General features: G+C 47.3%; 1 protein-coding gene across 1 annotated transcript in view; it reads left to right on the forward strand.

Annotated features, from left to right (window-relative positions):
• The window catches only part of ATXN10 (ataxin 10), a 160176-nt gene extending 142636 nt beyond the window's left edge, over positions 1 to 17540 (forward strand). The window contains exons 11-12 of the mRNA XM_082635894.1: positions 16568 to 16755; positions 17237 to 17540. Of these exons, the coding sequence (XP_082492020.1) occupies positions 16568 to 16755; positions 17237 to 17239 (191 nt within the window). The 3' untranslated portion in view covers positions 17240 to 17540. The remainder of the gene's footprint in view (positions 1 to 16567; positions 16756 to 17236) is intronic.
• Positions 17541 to 18635: the final 1095 nt, after the last annotated feature.

Raw genomic sequence — 18635 nt, forward strand, 5'->3', positions numbered from 1 at the left:
CTATAGTATAAAGTATAGTTTAGAAGAACTTTTATAAGTCTTGACTTTGTATTTCAGAAGTTGTATATCTGACGTATAGATTAGACCATAAAGTAGTAAGTCTGAAATATCAGCCTAAAATTCACCTGCATGACAGTTTCCTTCAGACACTGCCTCCCGTGGGGCTGAACTCAGATTCCAGGGAGCCTGTCTCTGCAAAGAATGTGCCGGACGCCTTTTGAAAGTACATTCAGCACACAGTTTACCAGCACAAGGACATCCGAAGTTTCAGTGCTTGGTAATCATACCTCACCTCTTTCCCCAAATAGCATTACCAAGCTGTCTCACTGGGCCTGTCATAGTTGAGGTAGACTCCTCCGGCTGTCATACTCAGGGTGGTCCCCGAGGGTGAAGATCTACCTTCAGAAGAGCCTCTGAATTTAGAACAGAAGGATCACTGCCTGCATACAGAGTGCCCAGAGCAGTTCCCGGCACGTGGTTTGTGCTTTAAAAGTGTTGCCGTTGTTATTTAAATGTATGTATTTTCTTACAAAGTTAATTAGTTGCCAGTTTTTCTTTTTACATTTGCGTTCTTTATGAAAATGAGCAGTGACTTTGCATGTGTTTAGGATGGTAATAATTTTTTTTAAATCACTGTACTTACATAACACTGCCACACAGAATCCATATTTTACAAGACACTTGAGAGGTCAGGTTGCTGAAGTCTGGCACAGAGAAACATGTTCTAGGTACCCTGACTAATGTCAGTATTTTTGCCTGAAATGACCTTAGTCAAATTTAGCAGTGACAGAGAAGGGCCTGGTCAAAACATCGGTGTGCCACAGCCATTTCAAGCACCGTTAAATAGTAACTGGCTGTCCGTTTTGTGATCATCATTCTTAGCAGGAAGTGTTGGATTCTCTGTACCACTTATTTGTCTAGAACCGGAAGATTTAAAAAAAAAAAGCACTTACTGGGCGAGTGAGCCTGTGAAGGGATGAGGTTGGCCCTCACTGGATACAGACAAGGGTGCCGAGGGCCGGGCCCTGGAGCCGCCGGGGCAGGAGGCTGGCACCCCTGCTCGTGGGCTGTGATGGGGGAGAGTGGCCGGGCTGGCTCTGTCCCAGTGCTAACCCTTGGTGGCAGCTTTCCCACGTTTGTTCGTGGATCTGAGCAGCTCGAAGGGAAGGCAGGGGCCTGCTTTCTGCCTGGAGCTGACGGCCTCATGGGGGTGACAGGAACAGGGAGGCCTTCGGGTGCTCTGGCTTTTCTCTTCCTCATGGTCCTGTGGATCCACATTACCCCCCTTCATTTGGATAACGGTCGCAAACTCAAAACATATAAAAATAAGGGCTTCCCTGGTGGCGCAGTGGTTGAGAGTCCGCCTGCCGATGCAGGGGACACGGGTTCGTGCCCCGGTCTGGGAAGATCCCACATGCCGCGGAGCAACTGGGCCCGTGAGCCATGGCCGCTGAGCCTGGGCATCCGGAGCCTGTGCTCCGCAATGGGAGAGGCCACAACAGTGAGAGGCCCGCGTACAGCAAAAAAAAAAAAAAAAAAAAACACATATAAAGATAAAGCTAACTTTCAGACATACTCGCCTTTTCCATTCTTACCGTCCTCAGGTCTGGATGTCTCCTCTGAGGTAGAGACAAGGTGCCTTTGCCCCTGGGGCCGCCAGAGTGGGGCATGGCCGTGTAGCCTGTGAGCCCTGGCCGGCCCCCTCCCCACGCCGGCAGCTGGCCTCTGAGCTGCCAGGAAAGGCCGTGTGGGCAACCGACAGACCTCTTCTTCAGGGTTAACTGAGTGCAGCGGAAAACAGGCCCCGTGCTGTGCAAAAGCCTCACTGCTGGACAAAAGCCAGGCAAGAGCAAAACTAAGAGGTGGATTGCAGTTTACAACACAGACCCAACCCTGTGCTGGAGAGTTTTCGCGTGACTGTGATGAGCCAGCTTTTACAAGAGATTCTTGTCTTCGTTTTTAGTTAATGGCCTAATTTTACATTCTCATAGAAGCTCACAGAATGAAGACAGTGTCAAATGTAGAGAGAGGTCTCCACTTTCTGGTTAAGGATAGGAGAAAAACCTTTAAAAAGTCAAAACATTTTCCCAGTTTTTGAGAGAAACCAAAATATGTCAGAATCAAAGCTACTCTGCTGTCTTTCTGTCCTAAAGCACTTCAGAAACTAGCACAGCTCTTGTTCACATGTTTCCTCTGGGTGTAATTAGGAAGCACCAGGAAATCCTAATGGGTTTTCAAGAAGAAAATGACAATGAAAGTTTCCGATGCACAATCCGTCAGATACCCGGGCTGCGAATGGGCTGCACATCCTGGGCAATACCTGTGAATCACTGAGACAGTGGAATCCACAGAATTCAGAGGAGTTTTGGGGCGTTACAGGGCAGTATTTCTTAGGGCTATCTAGTTGAGGGAACATGTGAATTGGCATTTGGCAGATCAACCCAAACTTCAAGTTCAGTCATCCTCCTAATTTTTTTTAATTGTACTTATCTTGAAATACAGTGTGCGTACCGAAAAGTGGGAAGAGTCTTTGTGTGTCGTTTGCAAATAATTGTAAAGCAGACATGTGTAACCAACACCCAGGTCAAGGCGAAAGACACTGCCAGACTTTGCTGAGCCCCTCCCCATCCGAGCTCCTTATCAGGCATCCCTGCCCTCCTCTGGTTAGCTCCTGTGCATGCGGCCTACACAGTGTGCTTTGGGTTGGCCATCTTTGAAATTCATATAAATGGAATCATGGCTTGCATTGTTTTGTCACTCAAAAGCATGATTGTGAGATTCAAGCAAACCGTTGCATGTAGTTTACTGTATAGTATTCCATTGCAAGAAGATATAACGTTCATTCATTCATTCAGTTGGCGGACATGTGGCTCATTTCCACTTTGGGGCTATCACGGTTAATGCTGCTATGAACTTTTTCGTACATGCATGTATCCTGGCACGTGAGCATGAGGTTTCTTAAGGAACGGAATCTGTGTCTTGCGTACCTTCAGCTTTATTCTAGATGATGCCAAACTCTTTGGAATCGACTGTACCAGTTTTTACCCCCATCAGCAGTATATGAGCTCCCTTTCCTTTACCTTATCAACACTTGATGTGGTCACTTAAAAATTTTTGTCATTCTGATGAGTATAATATGTCCTTGTGATGTTATTTTAAATACTCTAATTAGTAATAAGTACATTTTGATTTTTTTGTTGATCATTTGGTTTATTGACCATTTGGATTTCCTGTGTCATGAAGATGTTCAAGTTTTTTTATTCCTATATTTATGTTTTTTTTAATGGATTCATAGGAATTTTTTCTACATTCAGGATATAAATTTTTTGTTCATTTATCAGTATTGTAGTGATCTCCCCCATCCTGTGTCATTTTATTTTGTTTTGTTTTCTATTTTCTTTATATCTTTTTACTGTCGAGATGTAAATTATATATAGTAAAATGCGAAACTTGCAAATGAATGTCTCAACGTATGTATGCATCCATGTATCCATCACCCAGATGAAGACACAGAAATTCTCATCCCCCTAGAAGGCTCCTTTGTGCCCATCTCACCCAGTATCAATCCCCAGAGCTGTTCTGACTTCTGTGGTGTTTTCCCTCTATGGTTAGTGGGTTTTGTGTCTTCTTGAAGACCCTAAGGTTATAAGACTATTCTTCTGTGTTTTCATCTAAAAGCTTTATAGTTTTGCCTTTCCCATTTAGATCTCTATCAGAAGTTAATTTGTATGTATGGTGTACAGTAGGGGCTCAGATTTTTAAATTCCCCCTCCGGTTATGCAGTTGTCTCAGTATTGGAAAGACCTTCCTTTCACCGCTGTCTCTGCAGGGCCACCTTGGCATGAATCATGGTCTTGTGGGCGTGATTCCATTTCTGGCTCTCTCTTCTCGGTTCGGAATGTTGATCTCTTTCTCTGTCCCTGCACGGCACTGTCTTAATTACTATGACGTTACCATCTTGACAGCAGGTAGAGGACATTTTGGGTGTTAACCAGGGCTCTCTGGCGTCTTTATTGTTCTTGTCACTGGTCCATTCCGCAGGTGTTCCTTGAGTATCTGGTGTGTTATGCTCTGGGCAGTGTTCCAGCTGTTGGGGATAAAGTGGTGACCAAGGAGGAGACGCTGTCTGTGCTCTCGTGGAGCGCATGGTCTGGTGGGGGTGGGCATAGCATGTACCAGGCCTGAGGACAGGCGCTCGGCATCCTTGGGGGCAGGAGCCCTGCCATCTCCCTCAGGAAGCCTCCCCTCTGTGCCCCGAGCCGCTTGCAACGTGCCCTGGCTGGGTCTGCCCCCTGTACAGATTGTGAGCTCCCTGGGGCAAACCATGTTGGATTTACCTCTTTTTCGGTCACCCCTGGCTCAGGGAGGGGCGCATCTCCCTAGGCCTTCCCCACTCTGTCGTACCCAGTGTCACTTAGCCCTTCCTGACTCTCCTTCTGGGGCCCTGGCCTCCCTCATCTTCCCCTGGCCCCCCAAGCTGTTCCTCGGCCTGGGGTCTCCTCCCATGTCTACACTAGCCAACCCCTGCTCGTTCTTTTTTTTTTTTTTTCTTTGGGAATATTCCTCTTAGAAATGAGCACATTGATTTTTTTTTTTTTTTTTTTTTGCCGTACGCGGGCCTGTCACTGCTGTGGCCTCTCCCGTTGCGGAGCACAGGCTCCGGACGCGCAGGCTCAGCAACCATGGCTCACGGGCCCAGCCGCTCCGCGACATGTGGGATCTTCCCGGACCGGGGCATGAACCCGCCTCCCCTGCATTGGCAGGCAGACTCTCAACCACTGTGCCACCAGAGAAGCCCTGATTTTTTTAAAATTAATTAATTTATTTATTTATCTTTGGCTGTGTTGGGTCTTCGTTGCTGTGTGTGGGCTTTCTCTAGTTGCAGCGAGCAGGGGCTACTCTTCATTGCAGTGCACGGGCTTCTCTTTGCAGTGGTTTCTCTTGTTGTGAAGCACGGACTCTAGGCACGTGGGCTTCAGTAGTTGGCACATGCACGCTCAGTAGTTGTGGCGCACAGGCTTAGTTGCTCCGTGGCATGTGGGATCTTCCCAGACCAGGGCTCAAACCCATGTACCCTGCATTGGCAGGTGGATTCTTAACCACTGCGCCACCAGGGAAGTCCCCCCTGCTCATTTTTCCAGTTAGATTTAAATGGTATTTATTCGAGAGAAATCTTCCAGGATCCCAGTTCAAATAAGGCCCCCTTTTATTGTTTCATTTATCCTGTCATTTCACACTGTAGCTGTTACAACGGTTAGTAATGTGTTTATTTCTCTCCATTGGACGTTCCAGAAAGATCAGAACCTTGAAGTTCAGGACCACTGAGGTATCAGGCCTTCATGTCACCAGCACTTGGTTGATACTGAGTAAACAGGTGCATACACACGTGCACACCGTCTCTGCTCCTCCCTCCCTCCGTGGTGACGATTGCCTTTGCTTTCCATCCCTTAGCTGAAAATTGGCAAAAGGACGATGAAGAAACTCAGAGAAATGGTGTTGTATTTATAAAATCTTCAGGTGCTGGTTGGGAAGCAGTGGCTCATAAGATGCCTTTGAGCAGGTGACATATCCTTGGGTGGTGTGGTGACAGGTGGAGGACTAATTGCTGTTGGTAACTGAACACACAGGGGTTCATTGACATGAGTGATCTAGCTTTTTGTATGACACCCATGACCTGTGGCCCAGCTCTGTTGATCTCAGGGCAAATGCCTTAATAATAACTGTAACTGTCATAACAGATCTGTGTATTCACATTTATTGAGTGCCTCTTTCATGCCAGGCGTTGTGCTCTTATTTATAAGGCTTCATGACCATTCTAGGAGACAGATACTATGATTATCCCCATTTTATAGCCGAGGAAGTTGAGGCAAAAAGGCTTTTGTACCTAGCCGAGGCCCTGAGCTGGGGAGGAGCAGGAATGGCGATTTGAACCTGGGCTTTGTGACTCCAGGGCCTAAGAACGTCTTCTCCATCCTGAGCTGTCATTTGCCATATTGGGAAGTTGTTTTGTCTTCCCCTCATTGAAACTGAGGCAAAGGAAGGTGAAGCCACGTGCCTGGCAGGGGAGCCAGGCGTGGGGGCCAAGTGCCTCTGGCCCACAGAGGCTGTGGGCTGCATGTGTGCACCAGGGCTGGGCGCAGCTCGACGGGTGTTCCCCTCCTGTCCCCCTCACATACGACCTGTCCAGGTTGAGTGCCCCAAGTCGTAGAGCTTGTAAATGGCAGGGTTGGGGTTCCAGCCCAGTGCATCCCAGTCCACTGTCTTAGCCCTGCTGTTATGGACACGTGGCTGGCCCCCGTCTCCACTCTGGCCTCCCTCCAGACCACCCTCTGCACAGCTGCCAAAGAGAGCTGCTTGAATTTTCTACTTCAGCCCTTCCAGTGGCTTCTCGTCGTATTAGAATAAAATGTGGACTCCTCCCTTCAACCTGAAGTCCCTCAGGGCTCCAGCCTGGACGTCGCTCTCCCGCACTCATCCCTCCTCCAGCGGCGGCAGTGCCCTGTGTCCTGCAGTCACGTGTTACCAGAGGTCTGTCTGGGTCTGGTGCCTGCCTCCTGCCCAGAAGGTCAGCACCCCAAGGGAGGGGACCTGCCTGTCCCGATAGTCACTGCATTCCCAGCATCGAGCACAGGGCCTTCACGTTTTGCTTTATTAATGTCAGATGAGCGCACAGGTCGTGATCCGACCCTGAGAGACCGGCTGCGTGGTTAACAGTGAGTCTGCATTTACAGCTTCACCCCTTGCTCTAATTCCAGCGTAAGAGTCAAGAAGTGTGTTCCTCATAGAGGAGAGGAAAACACCTGGGAGCGTTAGATTTCTGTAATTGAATGAGATTTTTTCCCCCCAAAGTGGGATATCCAGTACTTTAGAAGCTTTAAAAGAGATGTGTCAAGGAAGAGTTTAGAACGTAGTGTCATCACAACAACCAGTTTGGCTTTTACATAGTCTCAGGTGTTACTGGTATTTATTCCCGATTAGTGTTGGAGTTATTTGCATATTATCAGTCTCTGCTGAGAGTTGTCTTGACTTTTAGATCGACACAGCAGTGCTCCTCCCTTAGTGAGGGTGGGCAGAATCATAGGTGTGCACCCAACTTTCAGCTCACCTATTACTAATAGAAATGGAGGCAGACGGCACGAAATATCCGCGGGTCTGTGCCTGTTCAAACCTGTGGGTCCACCCACTCTTGACTGGGGACTCTCTGGGAGCTGCTGGGAGGGGAGGAGGGGTGGAGAGGCCACCAGCATGGCCTGGGTGACCCATAGAGTTCATCACCCCCAGAGACTAGCGACATTTGGACCAAGGACAGTGATAACAGATGCTTAGGCACGTGCAGTATGCTGATGCTTTGGCACCTGCTGGGTCTTGTCTAATCCAAAGTCCTCCAGAAGCTCTACACTGTTTGTGTTCTTCATTTAAGCCTTTGTATCTTAGACTATTTTTGACTCTTGGCTATACTTTATTAATGTCAAATGTCATTAGTACTAGACCAGCAATTACCTTCCATAATTTAGATGGGGTTACTTAACGTTCTCTACTCGAAATTTTAATTTCATTTTGAGCTGTTTATTGTTACTTCCAAAGGCGTTTGGCAGAGGTAGTCACTCTGACTGGTATTTGAGAGCTTATCTTATCTTTTGAGATTTCTTTGAAGAGAAAGGGGCTCTATTTCAAGTGTTATAAAACCTGCTGCTCCTTCACTGATGTATAGGCGGAGCGGAGCTCAGGAGCTCGCGGTCAGACAGGCCGGAGGAAGGACTGCACTGGGCCTCCCCCAAGTGTCCTCCCGTTGGCTGTGGCCCCTGAGGAGGGCTTAGGAGCAGTGGGGTGGGTGCTGGAGCCTGCATCCAAGCCTGGCCCGCCCACTTCAGGTGTGTGACCTCGGACAGGACCTCAGCCTCCTGTGTCTGAGTTTTCTCATCAGTAGAATGGGTTTTTAACACCTCCCGCAGGTGGTGTGTTTGTGAACGTTGAATACTTTCTGTGAGTGCTTGTAACAGCCCCTGACACGTGTTGTACATTCTGCAGGTGATAACACCCGCTGCTGCCATTACTTTTATTATTATTACTGTTATTATTTTATGCAGATAAACTGGCAGTCTTGGCTTATATGAGAGACACTTAAGTTAATTCCTCTGGCAAAGCTTTGCTTACATGGAAGGTAGAAATTCATTCAAGCCAGCAATTCCTTTATTCCAAAGAGCACAGAGCACTATAGAAATACCCTCCTACCTGGCTGCCAGGGCCTTGAGTAGGCTGTCTCTTCTGGGCTCTCACTGGCTTCTCTTCATAAGTTTCTCAGCCGTCAGAGCCCAGTGGTCTCAGGTTACATCACACCCTTCGATGCCGTCTCCAAAGCCAAGCTCACTGCCGGCAGTACCCCTGGATGTGAGTTGAGACTCTGGGGCAGTAGCTTTTCTTGAGAAGTTTACTGTGTCCAGAAAGCCTCTCCCTGAGGAGGTCTCCCCTGCAGCCCAAAGGCTGAGGTTGTGTAGAGCGGAGTGGGGTCTGTGTGCATGTGGTCATTGGTGCCTTACATACAGCTCAGATCTGACGGGAGACCTGGGGTGCCTGCCTTTGTTAGAGGACGGAGGCCAGGCACCAGGGCGCGTTCATCCGGAGGTATTTAAAACTTCCTCCTCCTGTGTGTCAGGAGCTGCAGCGGCCCAGCCCGGAGTCCCTGCACACAAGTGAGCACGCGTTCCGTAGAAGGGCTCAGGATGACACGGTGGCAGTATAGTGTGCGGGGGCCCAGGAGAGGGAGAGGGGGACCCCCATGGGATAGGCCCTGCTGAACACGCTACATGCAGTGGCTCCTGTATAGTCTCAAAAGTGACATTAGAGCCCTGCCCCAAATACACATGGAACCGCTTGGTGGCCCCAGGCCCTGTGGTTTAAGTTAGAAGTGGCCTTGGTTGGTTCTGATCTGAGACCTGTTGTGTGGCAGACGCCAGACCGACTGCCTCTTACCACGCCCGGCTTTGAGGTGGTGAGTAAGATGACTCCAGAATGCGCAATGGACAGAATTAGTTTCGGTGCTGTAGGATCCTTTACCACAAAACCCTGTGGATGTGAGGTACCTGCAGGCCCAGCCCTCGCTCGGCCACAGGCGCTTTGGAGTGGGGAGCGCGTGGTGACTGCGGACCCGAGCGGGTATCATCTTCCCGTTACTTCACTGCCACACTGACAGGCTCGCTGGGCGGGCTGACAGCAGCCAACCTTGGGTGCCTGCGCTTTAGCCATCTGGGATTTGTGAAGGACAGAGGACTCATCCCGGCCAGGGGCCAGGCTGAGGACCGTGGTTCCGCGGTTCTTCGCCCACGTGATGACGCTGAGGAGCCTAGCGAGATGGAAAGGCGGCTCAGGCTCCCGAGAGGGGCCTTCAAGCTGGGACCAGCTCATCTCTCCCTTTAGACGTTCGGTTGACAGAAAGCAAGTCGTGCATACTGAGGACAGTGAATGGAGCCTTTGTTCCAGAATCATTAAGAAACAGGTTATGCACAGAGACAACATTTCTCTGGTTGACCCTTGTATGTTAGGATATTTCTGTCAAAATTCAGCAGTGTTTTATTGGGCCTCTGTACCACTTTTTTGATGTTCTAGTTCCCTCGAGATTTAAGAGACCGAAAAGCAGCCTCAGCTTTCAAAGCAGTGGTGTTTCTGAGATGACTTTTTCCCTCAGTAAAGACTGAAACTCTCTCCTCCTTGTAGGACATATTAAACACAAGTATTATTTTAAGTTCTTCAGACTGTGACCTACAGTTTACAAATCTGGCAATTATTTGTTCCCCCACCCTCTTTTGTTAGTTGGGGTTTATTCTACCGTGTTCAGTATTAACGATTAGCCGTTAATTGGTAGATGAGAGCGTACACATGCATTGATTTATAAATGCTGTTAGGATACACTACAAAACCTAGAACAGTCCGCATCAGCACAGCACTGAAACACTTGAACCACAGATGTGCCCTCGTATTAAAATGCAAAAATGCAGAGGGAAATTAGACATCAGATAGACCAACAATTTGGAGAAGGAAGAGGGAGCCCAAAGGGTGGTTTGTGGCGGTTACTGAACACACACTGGTTTCCAGCACCGTGAGAGGAGGCCGGGTGCACAGTCTGCATGATGAAGACTTCCACTTTAGTTTTCTGAGTGAGAAGAGTGCGTAGTTTAACTGAGTGACTTACATGGAAGTTGAGAGAGAATCGTTACAGATGAAGGCAGAGCTAGAATGCACTTTACTGCGCAGTGAAGTTTCTCTTAACATTTGGAGGTAGAGTTCACCTCTGCAGAAGTGGGTGGCACTTCATACAGGAACACTAACGGTGCTTTTCAGGTTTATTTCCTCCGCAAGGACCCTCGCTTGTCTGTGCCCCGTGTCATAGGTAAGTTGCCCTCCCTCCTCTGCCCCCGCCTCGCCCCTCTCAGGCGCCCCCTGTGGCGTGTTTGGACAGGTTCCTCCTGCAGCAGCCGGAGCCTCATTGGAGCCTGGGGTTCCCTGGTCAACCGTTTGGGAAATGCCTCTTTTTTTTTTTTTTTTTTTTTTTCTTCTCTCTTCAGAAAGTGAATACTTGAAGAGCAGGGCAGAGGTTGATCAGGACTCCTGCAGATGGGGTCGGGGTCGGGGACCTGGGCCCACCAGGAACGTGGCCCCCGAGGTGCAGTCTCTCCAACTCGTGTATCTGGGAAGGAAGCAGAACTGGTTATCTCAGCAGGAGGAGAAGTCATCCTGTCAGTGTCACATTCCGTGCCCTTTTCTCCTTCGGCTGACAGAAATTGCCGTATTTTGAAGTGTTTGGTTTTCAGCAACATAAAGCATTTTCAGAACAATTTTAAAACCGAACTACTACTTTGCAATCTGAAAAATTATGCAGTTTTACCATAGTCTGAGAATATATTAGTTTAGATGTGGAAGCTGTTTATTAAGCATCCTCACCTTCAGGGAAATCTTGTCATGATGTGGCAGAAGAGGACATGGTTTTGTGGAAGCCTAATGACATAGTCTTGCCTGGTATGGGGCGTCCTGTTCTCAGACCAGCTTCATCAAAGGTTCCTGATGTATGTTCTGTGGCCTACTAAGTAGTATGCTTTGGAAAGTTTGCCGGTACATAAATTCCTTGCCATAAATGGGTTTGTTGTCTAAAAATAATTTTTAAAAATATCCTGGAAGCAAAATTAAATGTAGATATTATGTATAGCAGACATATTTGTTATATGTATATTATACATTTTATATTAAATATAGATAGATATATTACACATCTACAGGTATATTAATATGTAGAACACCATTTATTGATATTACACATGTAGTTTTGTCTGTACATACATATATATCCTGAAAAGTCAGTAAAATCTTTTACCATTTAAATTGTTTTAATTTAAATAGTTTAAGTTTTTCAGTGCCAGTTCCTTTAAAAGCTTATTTTTTCATTCAACAAATACTTATTGGTTCCTTCCATGTTCTAGGCCAGAGTTTTGCAAACCTTTTGTGTAAAGGGCTACATTTAGTCAGTAATTTTGGCTTTGCTAGCCATACTATCTCCATCACAACTCGCCAGCTCAGCCGTTGCAGCGTGAAAGCAGCTGTAAACAATTCATAAATGAATGAGCATGGCTGTGTGCCAATAAAACTTTATTATGGATACTGAAGTTTGAACTGCAAATAATTTTTGTGTGTCACAAATTGGTATTCTTCTTTTGATTTTTTTCCCCAACCATTTAAAAATATGAAAACTACTTTTAACTTGCAGCCATGCAAAAACACGGGCCATAATTTACCACCCCCTGTTCTCAGCAGCCTTCTAGACACAGCAGTGACCAGAGCAGAGTCCCTGTCTTAGCGGGGCCTGCGTCCCGGGCACCTGCAGGACTTTAAGTAGCACCGATTTCGATAACTGAAGGTTAGGTGGCGTCTTTCTCATCAGAAGTTCCAGGTGTAATGTTTTAACTCACCTAACTTGACTTTAAAAGTGAATTTGGCACATAAATCTGCTGGTCGTGGACTCTTTTTCTGTCTCGGTTAGTCCCCCAGCCTACATCCTTCTGCCCTGCCCTGTCTCCTCACCTACCTGGTGCAAGGCTGCAGGGCTCAGCGTGGAGCCTGCCGCCACACGAGTGCTCGGGGGCGGGCAGGGACCACTTCTCGCTTGGACTCACCAGGCCCCGTGGTTTCCAGGTGCTCAGTCCCACGCCCATCTCTGTGGCTCCTTCAGGACACCACGTGTTCTGATGAAGAGCTGGCTGGACTGTCGAGTCCTCACCCTAGTGCTGATCGCAGGGTTCTTTGAAGGCAGTTTTGTAACAAACAGGCTCACGCCTTCTATTTGGAGTCGCCATGGAAACGTTAGAAGCTGTCTTTCTAAAGCCAAGCAGACAATAAAGCACTTCGAGTGTTAAGGATTAGAGGCTCTAGAAGATGTTTAATTTTCTCCCCCACTCTTGCTTGCTTTCTGTCTCTGTAGAGAGGGAACAAGAGGGTGATGTGAATATTAACCGGGGCACGCTTTCATCTCCCTGTGACCCTCGAGGCTCGGCCTTTCCTGCGCTAACGAGGGGAGTCGTGCATATTCATAAGCCGGGCTTGGGCATCAGACACAGCTCGCGGCCGTGGGGGGGGGTGGTGCGGCTTTCCGTGCTTCTCTTTTCAACGCAAACGTTATGAAAGCAACGACTATTAAAATTTGGTTTTTTAATTATTATTAAGTCGGAGACCCTAGACAGTAGTGCCAAAATGTTCTCACTGGAAATAGGGACAAATTAGAGGACCTTTGTGTGGTATTTAATTTATAGGTGGACAGTACAAACCCCAAAATGCTCTGCTCGCTTAGGGTAGAGATGTAGCGCACACCTTTTGTAGCTGCCCAAGAAGAGCGTGAAGCGGCATGTCGTGAAATCCTCCTTAAAGAGGAAATAAGATCAGTTTCACTTACAAAGAATATGAACTATATACATTTAAGTGAAAGTGTTGGGGGTTGCACTGTTGTTGGTGTGTCATCTCTGATACTCAAGGTGGTGGAAGGGCATTGACCCCACCGTGGCTGTGGCCTTCCTCCCCCGACCCCTCCCAGGCCCTCCACTTAACGTCTTCTTGCCCTTTGAATACCGCTTTCGGAAGAAGACTAAATTGCCTTTGCTGCCTTGGGCTCCAGTGCTGCTTCTGCTGGGTTGTTGATATGGTGGCTGTACCAGGAACCCCCTCCTTGTGAGACTGGTGACGGTCACGTTCATTCCTGAAGCCGTGCGGCCCAGCAGGTCTGTCCATTAGGAAAACCATCATTAATCTCATCCTCTTCCATGCTCCTTTTTTCCTGCGTATAAAACGGGGATTGTGTAAGTTTTTCTACAGAAATGAGATACTAAACACTTCTTAGAACACCGTTATGCGACTTCCACAAAATGTGCTACTTACCCCCGCAGATGAACATGATTGAAATCCACCCTTGCATCTGTCCACATGGGGACTCTCCTGTGTTTTGTTGTCATGGACCTTTTATTTACACGGTCCAGCTTCCTTGCCCAAGTTGCATTTACTTTCATCTAGTCTCTCAACCCTGCAAAGCCCTGAGTCAGGAAACCACGCCAAGAACTGCTGCAGAAGGAAAAGCACAGCCTGTGTGGGTCACTACAGTGCCACGATGCCTTCCTACATGCACGCGTGCGCGCGCGCACACACACACGCGCGAAGTGGGAGATAGCGTTTGCTCACTTGGACATCAGGCAAACATTTCCCAGCACCGTTCTTGGAACAGAGGACAGAAGGGTAAATAAGACATCAGACTTGCTTATGAGGAGTTCACAGGGTGTTGAGGCGGACAGAGATATAAACACATAATCACAGCTCACGTGACGTCAACAAACACATTGAGAATCCACTCTGTGTCAGGACCTAGCTGTGTACTGGGGATCTAGAGGTGGACTCTGCGTGGCTCCTAGCCTTGAGAAGCTCATAGACACCTAAGCAGATAAGTAAGTGCAATGTGATGAGAACTAGTTTAAAAAAAAAAGGGGGCGGGGGGTGGGGGAGAGTGTTTTGGAAATACAGAGCGGGCGCGCCTAGCTTATGCTGGTGACGAGGGGTGGCTGGGACAGAGAGGGTGGGCTTCCAGGAGCATGAGCTCGGCTGTGCGCCCTGTGGGGAAGGGGCAGGTGAGGGGAGGCGTGTCCCGGGGCAGGGCCTCGTGTGTGGACAGACAGAGGTGGGGCCTGGTGAGGTGATGTTGACAGAGCCTGGGGTGTGAAGGGCACCTGGCAGAGAGGGATGCGGGGACCCTCTGCAGGGGTCTTATTTGCCCTGTAACTGAAACCATTTGACAGTTCGAGCTCTGGATGGTGGTTCCTTCCCCCAGAGACACTCGGCATTGGCAACTGGCAGTGACAGGGCTGGCATCACATTGCTCGATTACAGAGCCAATCAACCCTCCAATTTTGAGGTGCTTGCGATGCATTTCTGGGAATTTCCCTTTTCTTTCAGTTATATTTAAGCTTCCTGGTTAGGAAGCTTCGGGAAGCAGCGTTTTGCATCTGTCGTTTAGCGTTAGAGAGTTATTATACCTATGAAATAGAATTCTCTAGGCTTACATGCTTTCTTGCCTAAATTTACCCTCAGATGTTCGCTTCGCCAGTCGGTTCTCATGATCACTGCCTCCCTCTTTTCCTGCAACAAGTAAGGAAATGGATTTGAGTAATGATGATGTCGTCCTGCATGAGAAATCAATTGTAGCAAATGATTCATTGTTGAGAAATGTACTGATGTGTTGGAAGTTTCTGTCGCCTGGGATCATTATTTTTATTCTCTATCCTGTCACAGAGTGGGGGTTTGGTGATGTGGCAAAGAAGGAGAAACGCAGATTTAGGTTTTATGCGTTTGAGTATTTGTGTGGATTCATCTCCAGGAAAGGAGTACAGTCTTCTAAAGGACCTGGGCTTTATCATGAGAGGATGACAGGTAATGGCGAGATGAGAACATTTTCCCACCAAAGGGTGCGGCTAACTATAGAATCACATCAGCTGGGCACCAGCAATTCCCGTTCTTTGCCCTTTGGAACAGGTTAGCCATTTATACCCCCGAGTGGTTTTGATGATAAGCCTCTTAAGACCAAGGGGTCATTTACTCCACAGCATTTGCTGGTTCTCTTCCCCATGCAGCCCCGTGGCCCGTCCTGGAGGAGCTGGAGAGGCAGGCCGGCCGGCCGGCAGCTAATTCCTGTGTGAGGTCCGAGTGTGATCAGGACTGCGGGCTGGTGTGGGCCCTGCTGGAGGGACTGACAGGCAGCAACCACGAAACGCTTCCTGAACACCAAACTGGTGCATTTCCTGTGTTTCATTTGCCTGACTTCAGTCTCAGGCTCACTTTTTAGTTTTCTTTGAGGCTATTGCACTAGGGGAACAGTTTGATTCACTTTCTTTGTGCATATGGCAGCCTTTCTCTGTGGCTTCTTGTGTCCAGACGAGGAGCCAGAAGTGTCTCGGCCCCAGCCTCACCACTGTGCCGGGACACGGGACGCGATCAGGAGTGCCGACTCTTCAGCTGCAGGGCCCACCTCTGATACCTTTTGGGGGCACAGAGGCCCCAATTCTGGCATCAGAAATGCCTGCATGGGAGACGTCTGGTAACAAGGAGAAAGGGCTTTTTTTCCTGCTACCTTCCATCTGATCTTGGGCGGGGGGGCCTCTTTTCATTGGAAAAACTGTTCCACGCTTGGCACTTTGTTTCTTCTGAACCAACAGAGGGTGCCAGGCCCACTGTTCTTGGTATCTCCCTGTGTCCCTGGATCCAAGACTACAGCAGTTTTTATACAGCCTTTAGAGAAGGACATCTAGCCGCAACGTAATGCCTTTGTGAGGTTTACGCAGCTCTTGGTAACTAAATCAGAGACTTCAGAAAACAATGCAGTGATTCTATATTCTTCATAAGGTGTCTTCTGTCTGCTGTGAAAGACGCTGCACACAACATTTAAAATTAGGGCCAGGGCACAGTAAGGCACAAGGATTCAGACTGAACAGGAAATCCTTCAGAGTCTGTCTTCATCTGTAAAATATGGAATGAGGGAAATTCCATGGTGACTCCCAGGAAACAATTCTTATCTGTAACTGGGCTTACTTTAAACAAGATGATTTTCTTGTCTGATTCTAGCCTGACATCTTCATGACTCACTCTGTAATGCTCTTATTCCTTGCCTGGTGACTCAGTAACATAATTATCCAACGTGCGTGTGTGTGCGCGCACACGCATGTGCAGTCCTACACACAGGCTTGTGTTCACATACTTCACATGTGACTGCCCTAAGCCTTTGCTTCCTCGTTTGTTCATTCAGTTAAGTATCTCTGTGGGCCGGTTGCTGGACATCTCACACACACACACACACATTGGACATACATGTGTAGATGCGTGTCGTATACCTTTTTCATTATTTCTCGCTTTGCATGCATATTCATAGCACATCCTCAAGAAAAATGTGTTGATTCTGGGTTTTTAGTGTTGCTTGCTCCTCTCCTCTTCCAATAATGCTCGTGTGAAGTTCTAAAACAGGAAAGTACATTGGCAGATTCCTTCACTCTGGTTCCAGTTCTAACCCAGTGGGTGGTGTATGCCATCCGAAACCTCACGGAGGACAATAGCCAAAACCAAGATTTGATTGCAAAGATGGAGGAGCAGGGCCTGGCAGATGCGTCCCTACTTAAAAAAGCGGGCTTTGAAGTTGAGAAGAGGGGTGACAAGCTGATTCTGAAGTCTACTAGTGACACACCTCGGCTGGTAAGTATGCCAGAAGGAGTGGGAATTCCCTTTCAGTTGGTAGAAAGTGGTCCCCCGCTTCCCCATCACCTTGGGCGTGACACAGTTCCTTCATAAGAACATGGATGGGAGTAATTTTGCCTTCTAAGATGGCAAAGAAAGCCCTAAATTTAATTGCAAATAATTTTTCGTTCAGGCTTTATGCTGCCATTTTCTTAAGAGAGTTGAAATTTCAAACTCGTTCTAGGGGAAAGTTAGAAAATCGTATCAAAATTTTCACGTGGTCTAAAAGTTTTTGGCAGTAATTAGACTTTCTTTAAAAGATAGCTAATGTTGAGCAATGAAAAGAACAGAAAACTCCTTGTATGATATTGAATGAGTTGTTTCAGTTTTCTTTCCATTACTTCTATCGTTGACCAAAATTCTCTGCATTTTTTTTCATTTGACTGTTCTTGTAAATAGCTCTGTTACATCTGCAGTTTTGTTTCTTTTTTCTTCTTAGTGAATGAACTCTCCATCCAAAACTCTGAATTTTTGGAATCTGTTTCATGGATTTTTCATCTTCCGCAGTATGTGAAATTGCCAGTGTTTGAAGATTTATTAAGTACAAATTAAGAACCCGTGAATCTTTTAGACAATAGAGTTAAATGCGTATAAGCTTAAAAGTGAAAGTACATGAGTGTTCTGTGGTTTCTTTGCTTTAAAAACGTAATTGTCTGGTTTGCTTTTGTCCCCGTGGATACAGTGTGCGTTTAAGTGATATATTGTACTTACTGTGGCCGCAGTTAATAAATTCCTCTTGTTGAGCGCATGTCCCTTCCTTGGCAAAGACTTGGAAGTTTGCTCAGGTCCACTTGCTCCTCGGCAAGTTGGCCTCCTTCCCTTCATTGTCTCTTCTCGTGGGGTTTTCTGGGCTCTGGCAGGCAGTTGAAGTAGTTTCTCACTGTGATTAATTCTAGCAATCTCTTTTCACCCCTTCTGCCTTTCCAAAACATTGACAAGACTCATTTCCAGTTAATTAATTCGAGAGATGCTGAAGAATAGAGGGCTGTCCCTCTTCACTTTAGGTCCTGGGCTGTGTTGTCACTGAGCCCTGTCCCTTTGGAATGTGGCGGGAGTGAGCGGGTGAGGGAATGTGGGGGCCATTAACTCTTCCCGTTCCAGATCACCCTAGACCTGGGCTTCTCCAGACCCGTGATGTTTACCAGCCAGTGCCTGCATCTTACCCACTGTTAAGGCTGTAAGTGGGAAGGAATAGTTCATGGTCGTCTCTGTGTGCCGGGCCACAGTATTAAACGTTCATCCGTGTCTTCCTCAGTTTAAAAAGCACCAGTCTTAGAAAGGCACACCACTCAGTTTGGGCCAGGGCTTCACTGGAATTGCAAAGGTAGCTTTGAGGAGGTGGGAGGTTAATTGACCTGTGTCTGTCTGTCTGTCTGTCTGTATCTCTCTCTATATATACACACACTCAGAGGTAGAACTGGATTAAGTGAGCACTAAAATCTTGGTAACCACCCAGATCATTAATCAACAAAAACTCTCCTGGGAGGTCCTGTTACAGAGCTTAAAACATGTTATCTTCTTGAGCAGCCATGTTACTAAACTAAAATATCTAGTGAGATTTTGCACAATTCCTGTTGAACCTTCCAAAATGAAAACAACGACCCAACCAGAAGTTCTACAGAAATACCGACTGTTCCAAAGTAAAGCGCTCCTAAGTTTTTGTAGCCATACTTAAATTGCTTTGTAAAAAACAGCTTTAAGCATGTTAAGAACAAAATAAAAGTTTTCCCATGTGCGATCTAATGCCCTCTATATAACTGAAGAAATACCAGCTTCTAGGACTGTGATATCAATCTATGAATAACATTTTTTTTCTCTCATTTGTGACATTCCGTCAG

This window comes from Mesoplodon mirus (genome assembly GCF_964341445.2).
Source record: "Mesoplodon mirus genome assembly, chromosome: 11".
NCBI classification, from domain to species: domain Eukaryota; kingdom Metazoa; phylum Chordata; class Mammalia; order Artiodactyla; family Ziphiidae; genus Mesoplodon; species Mesoplodon mirus.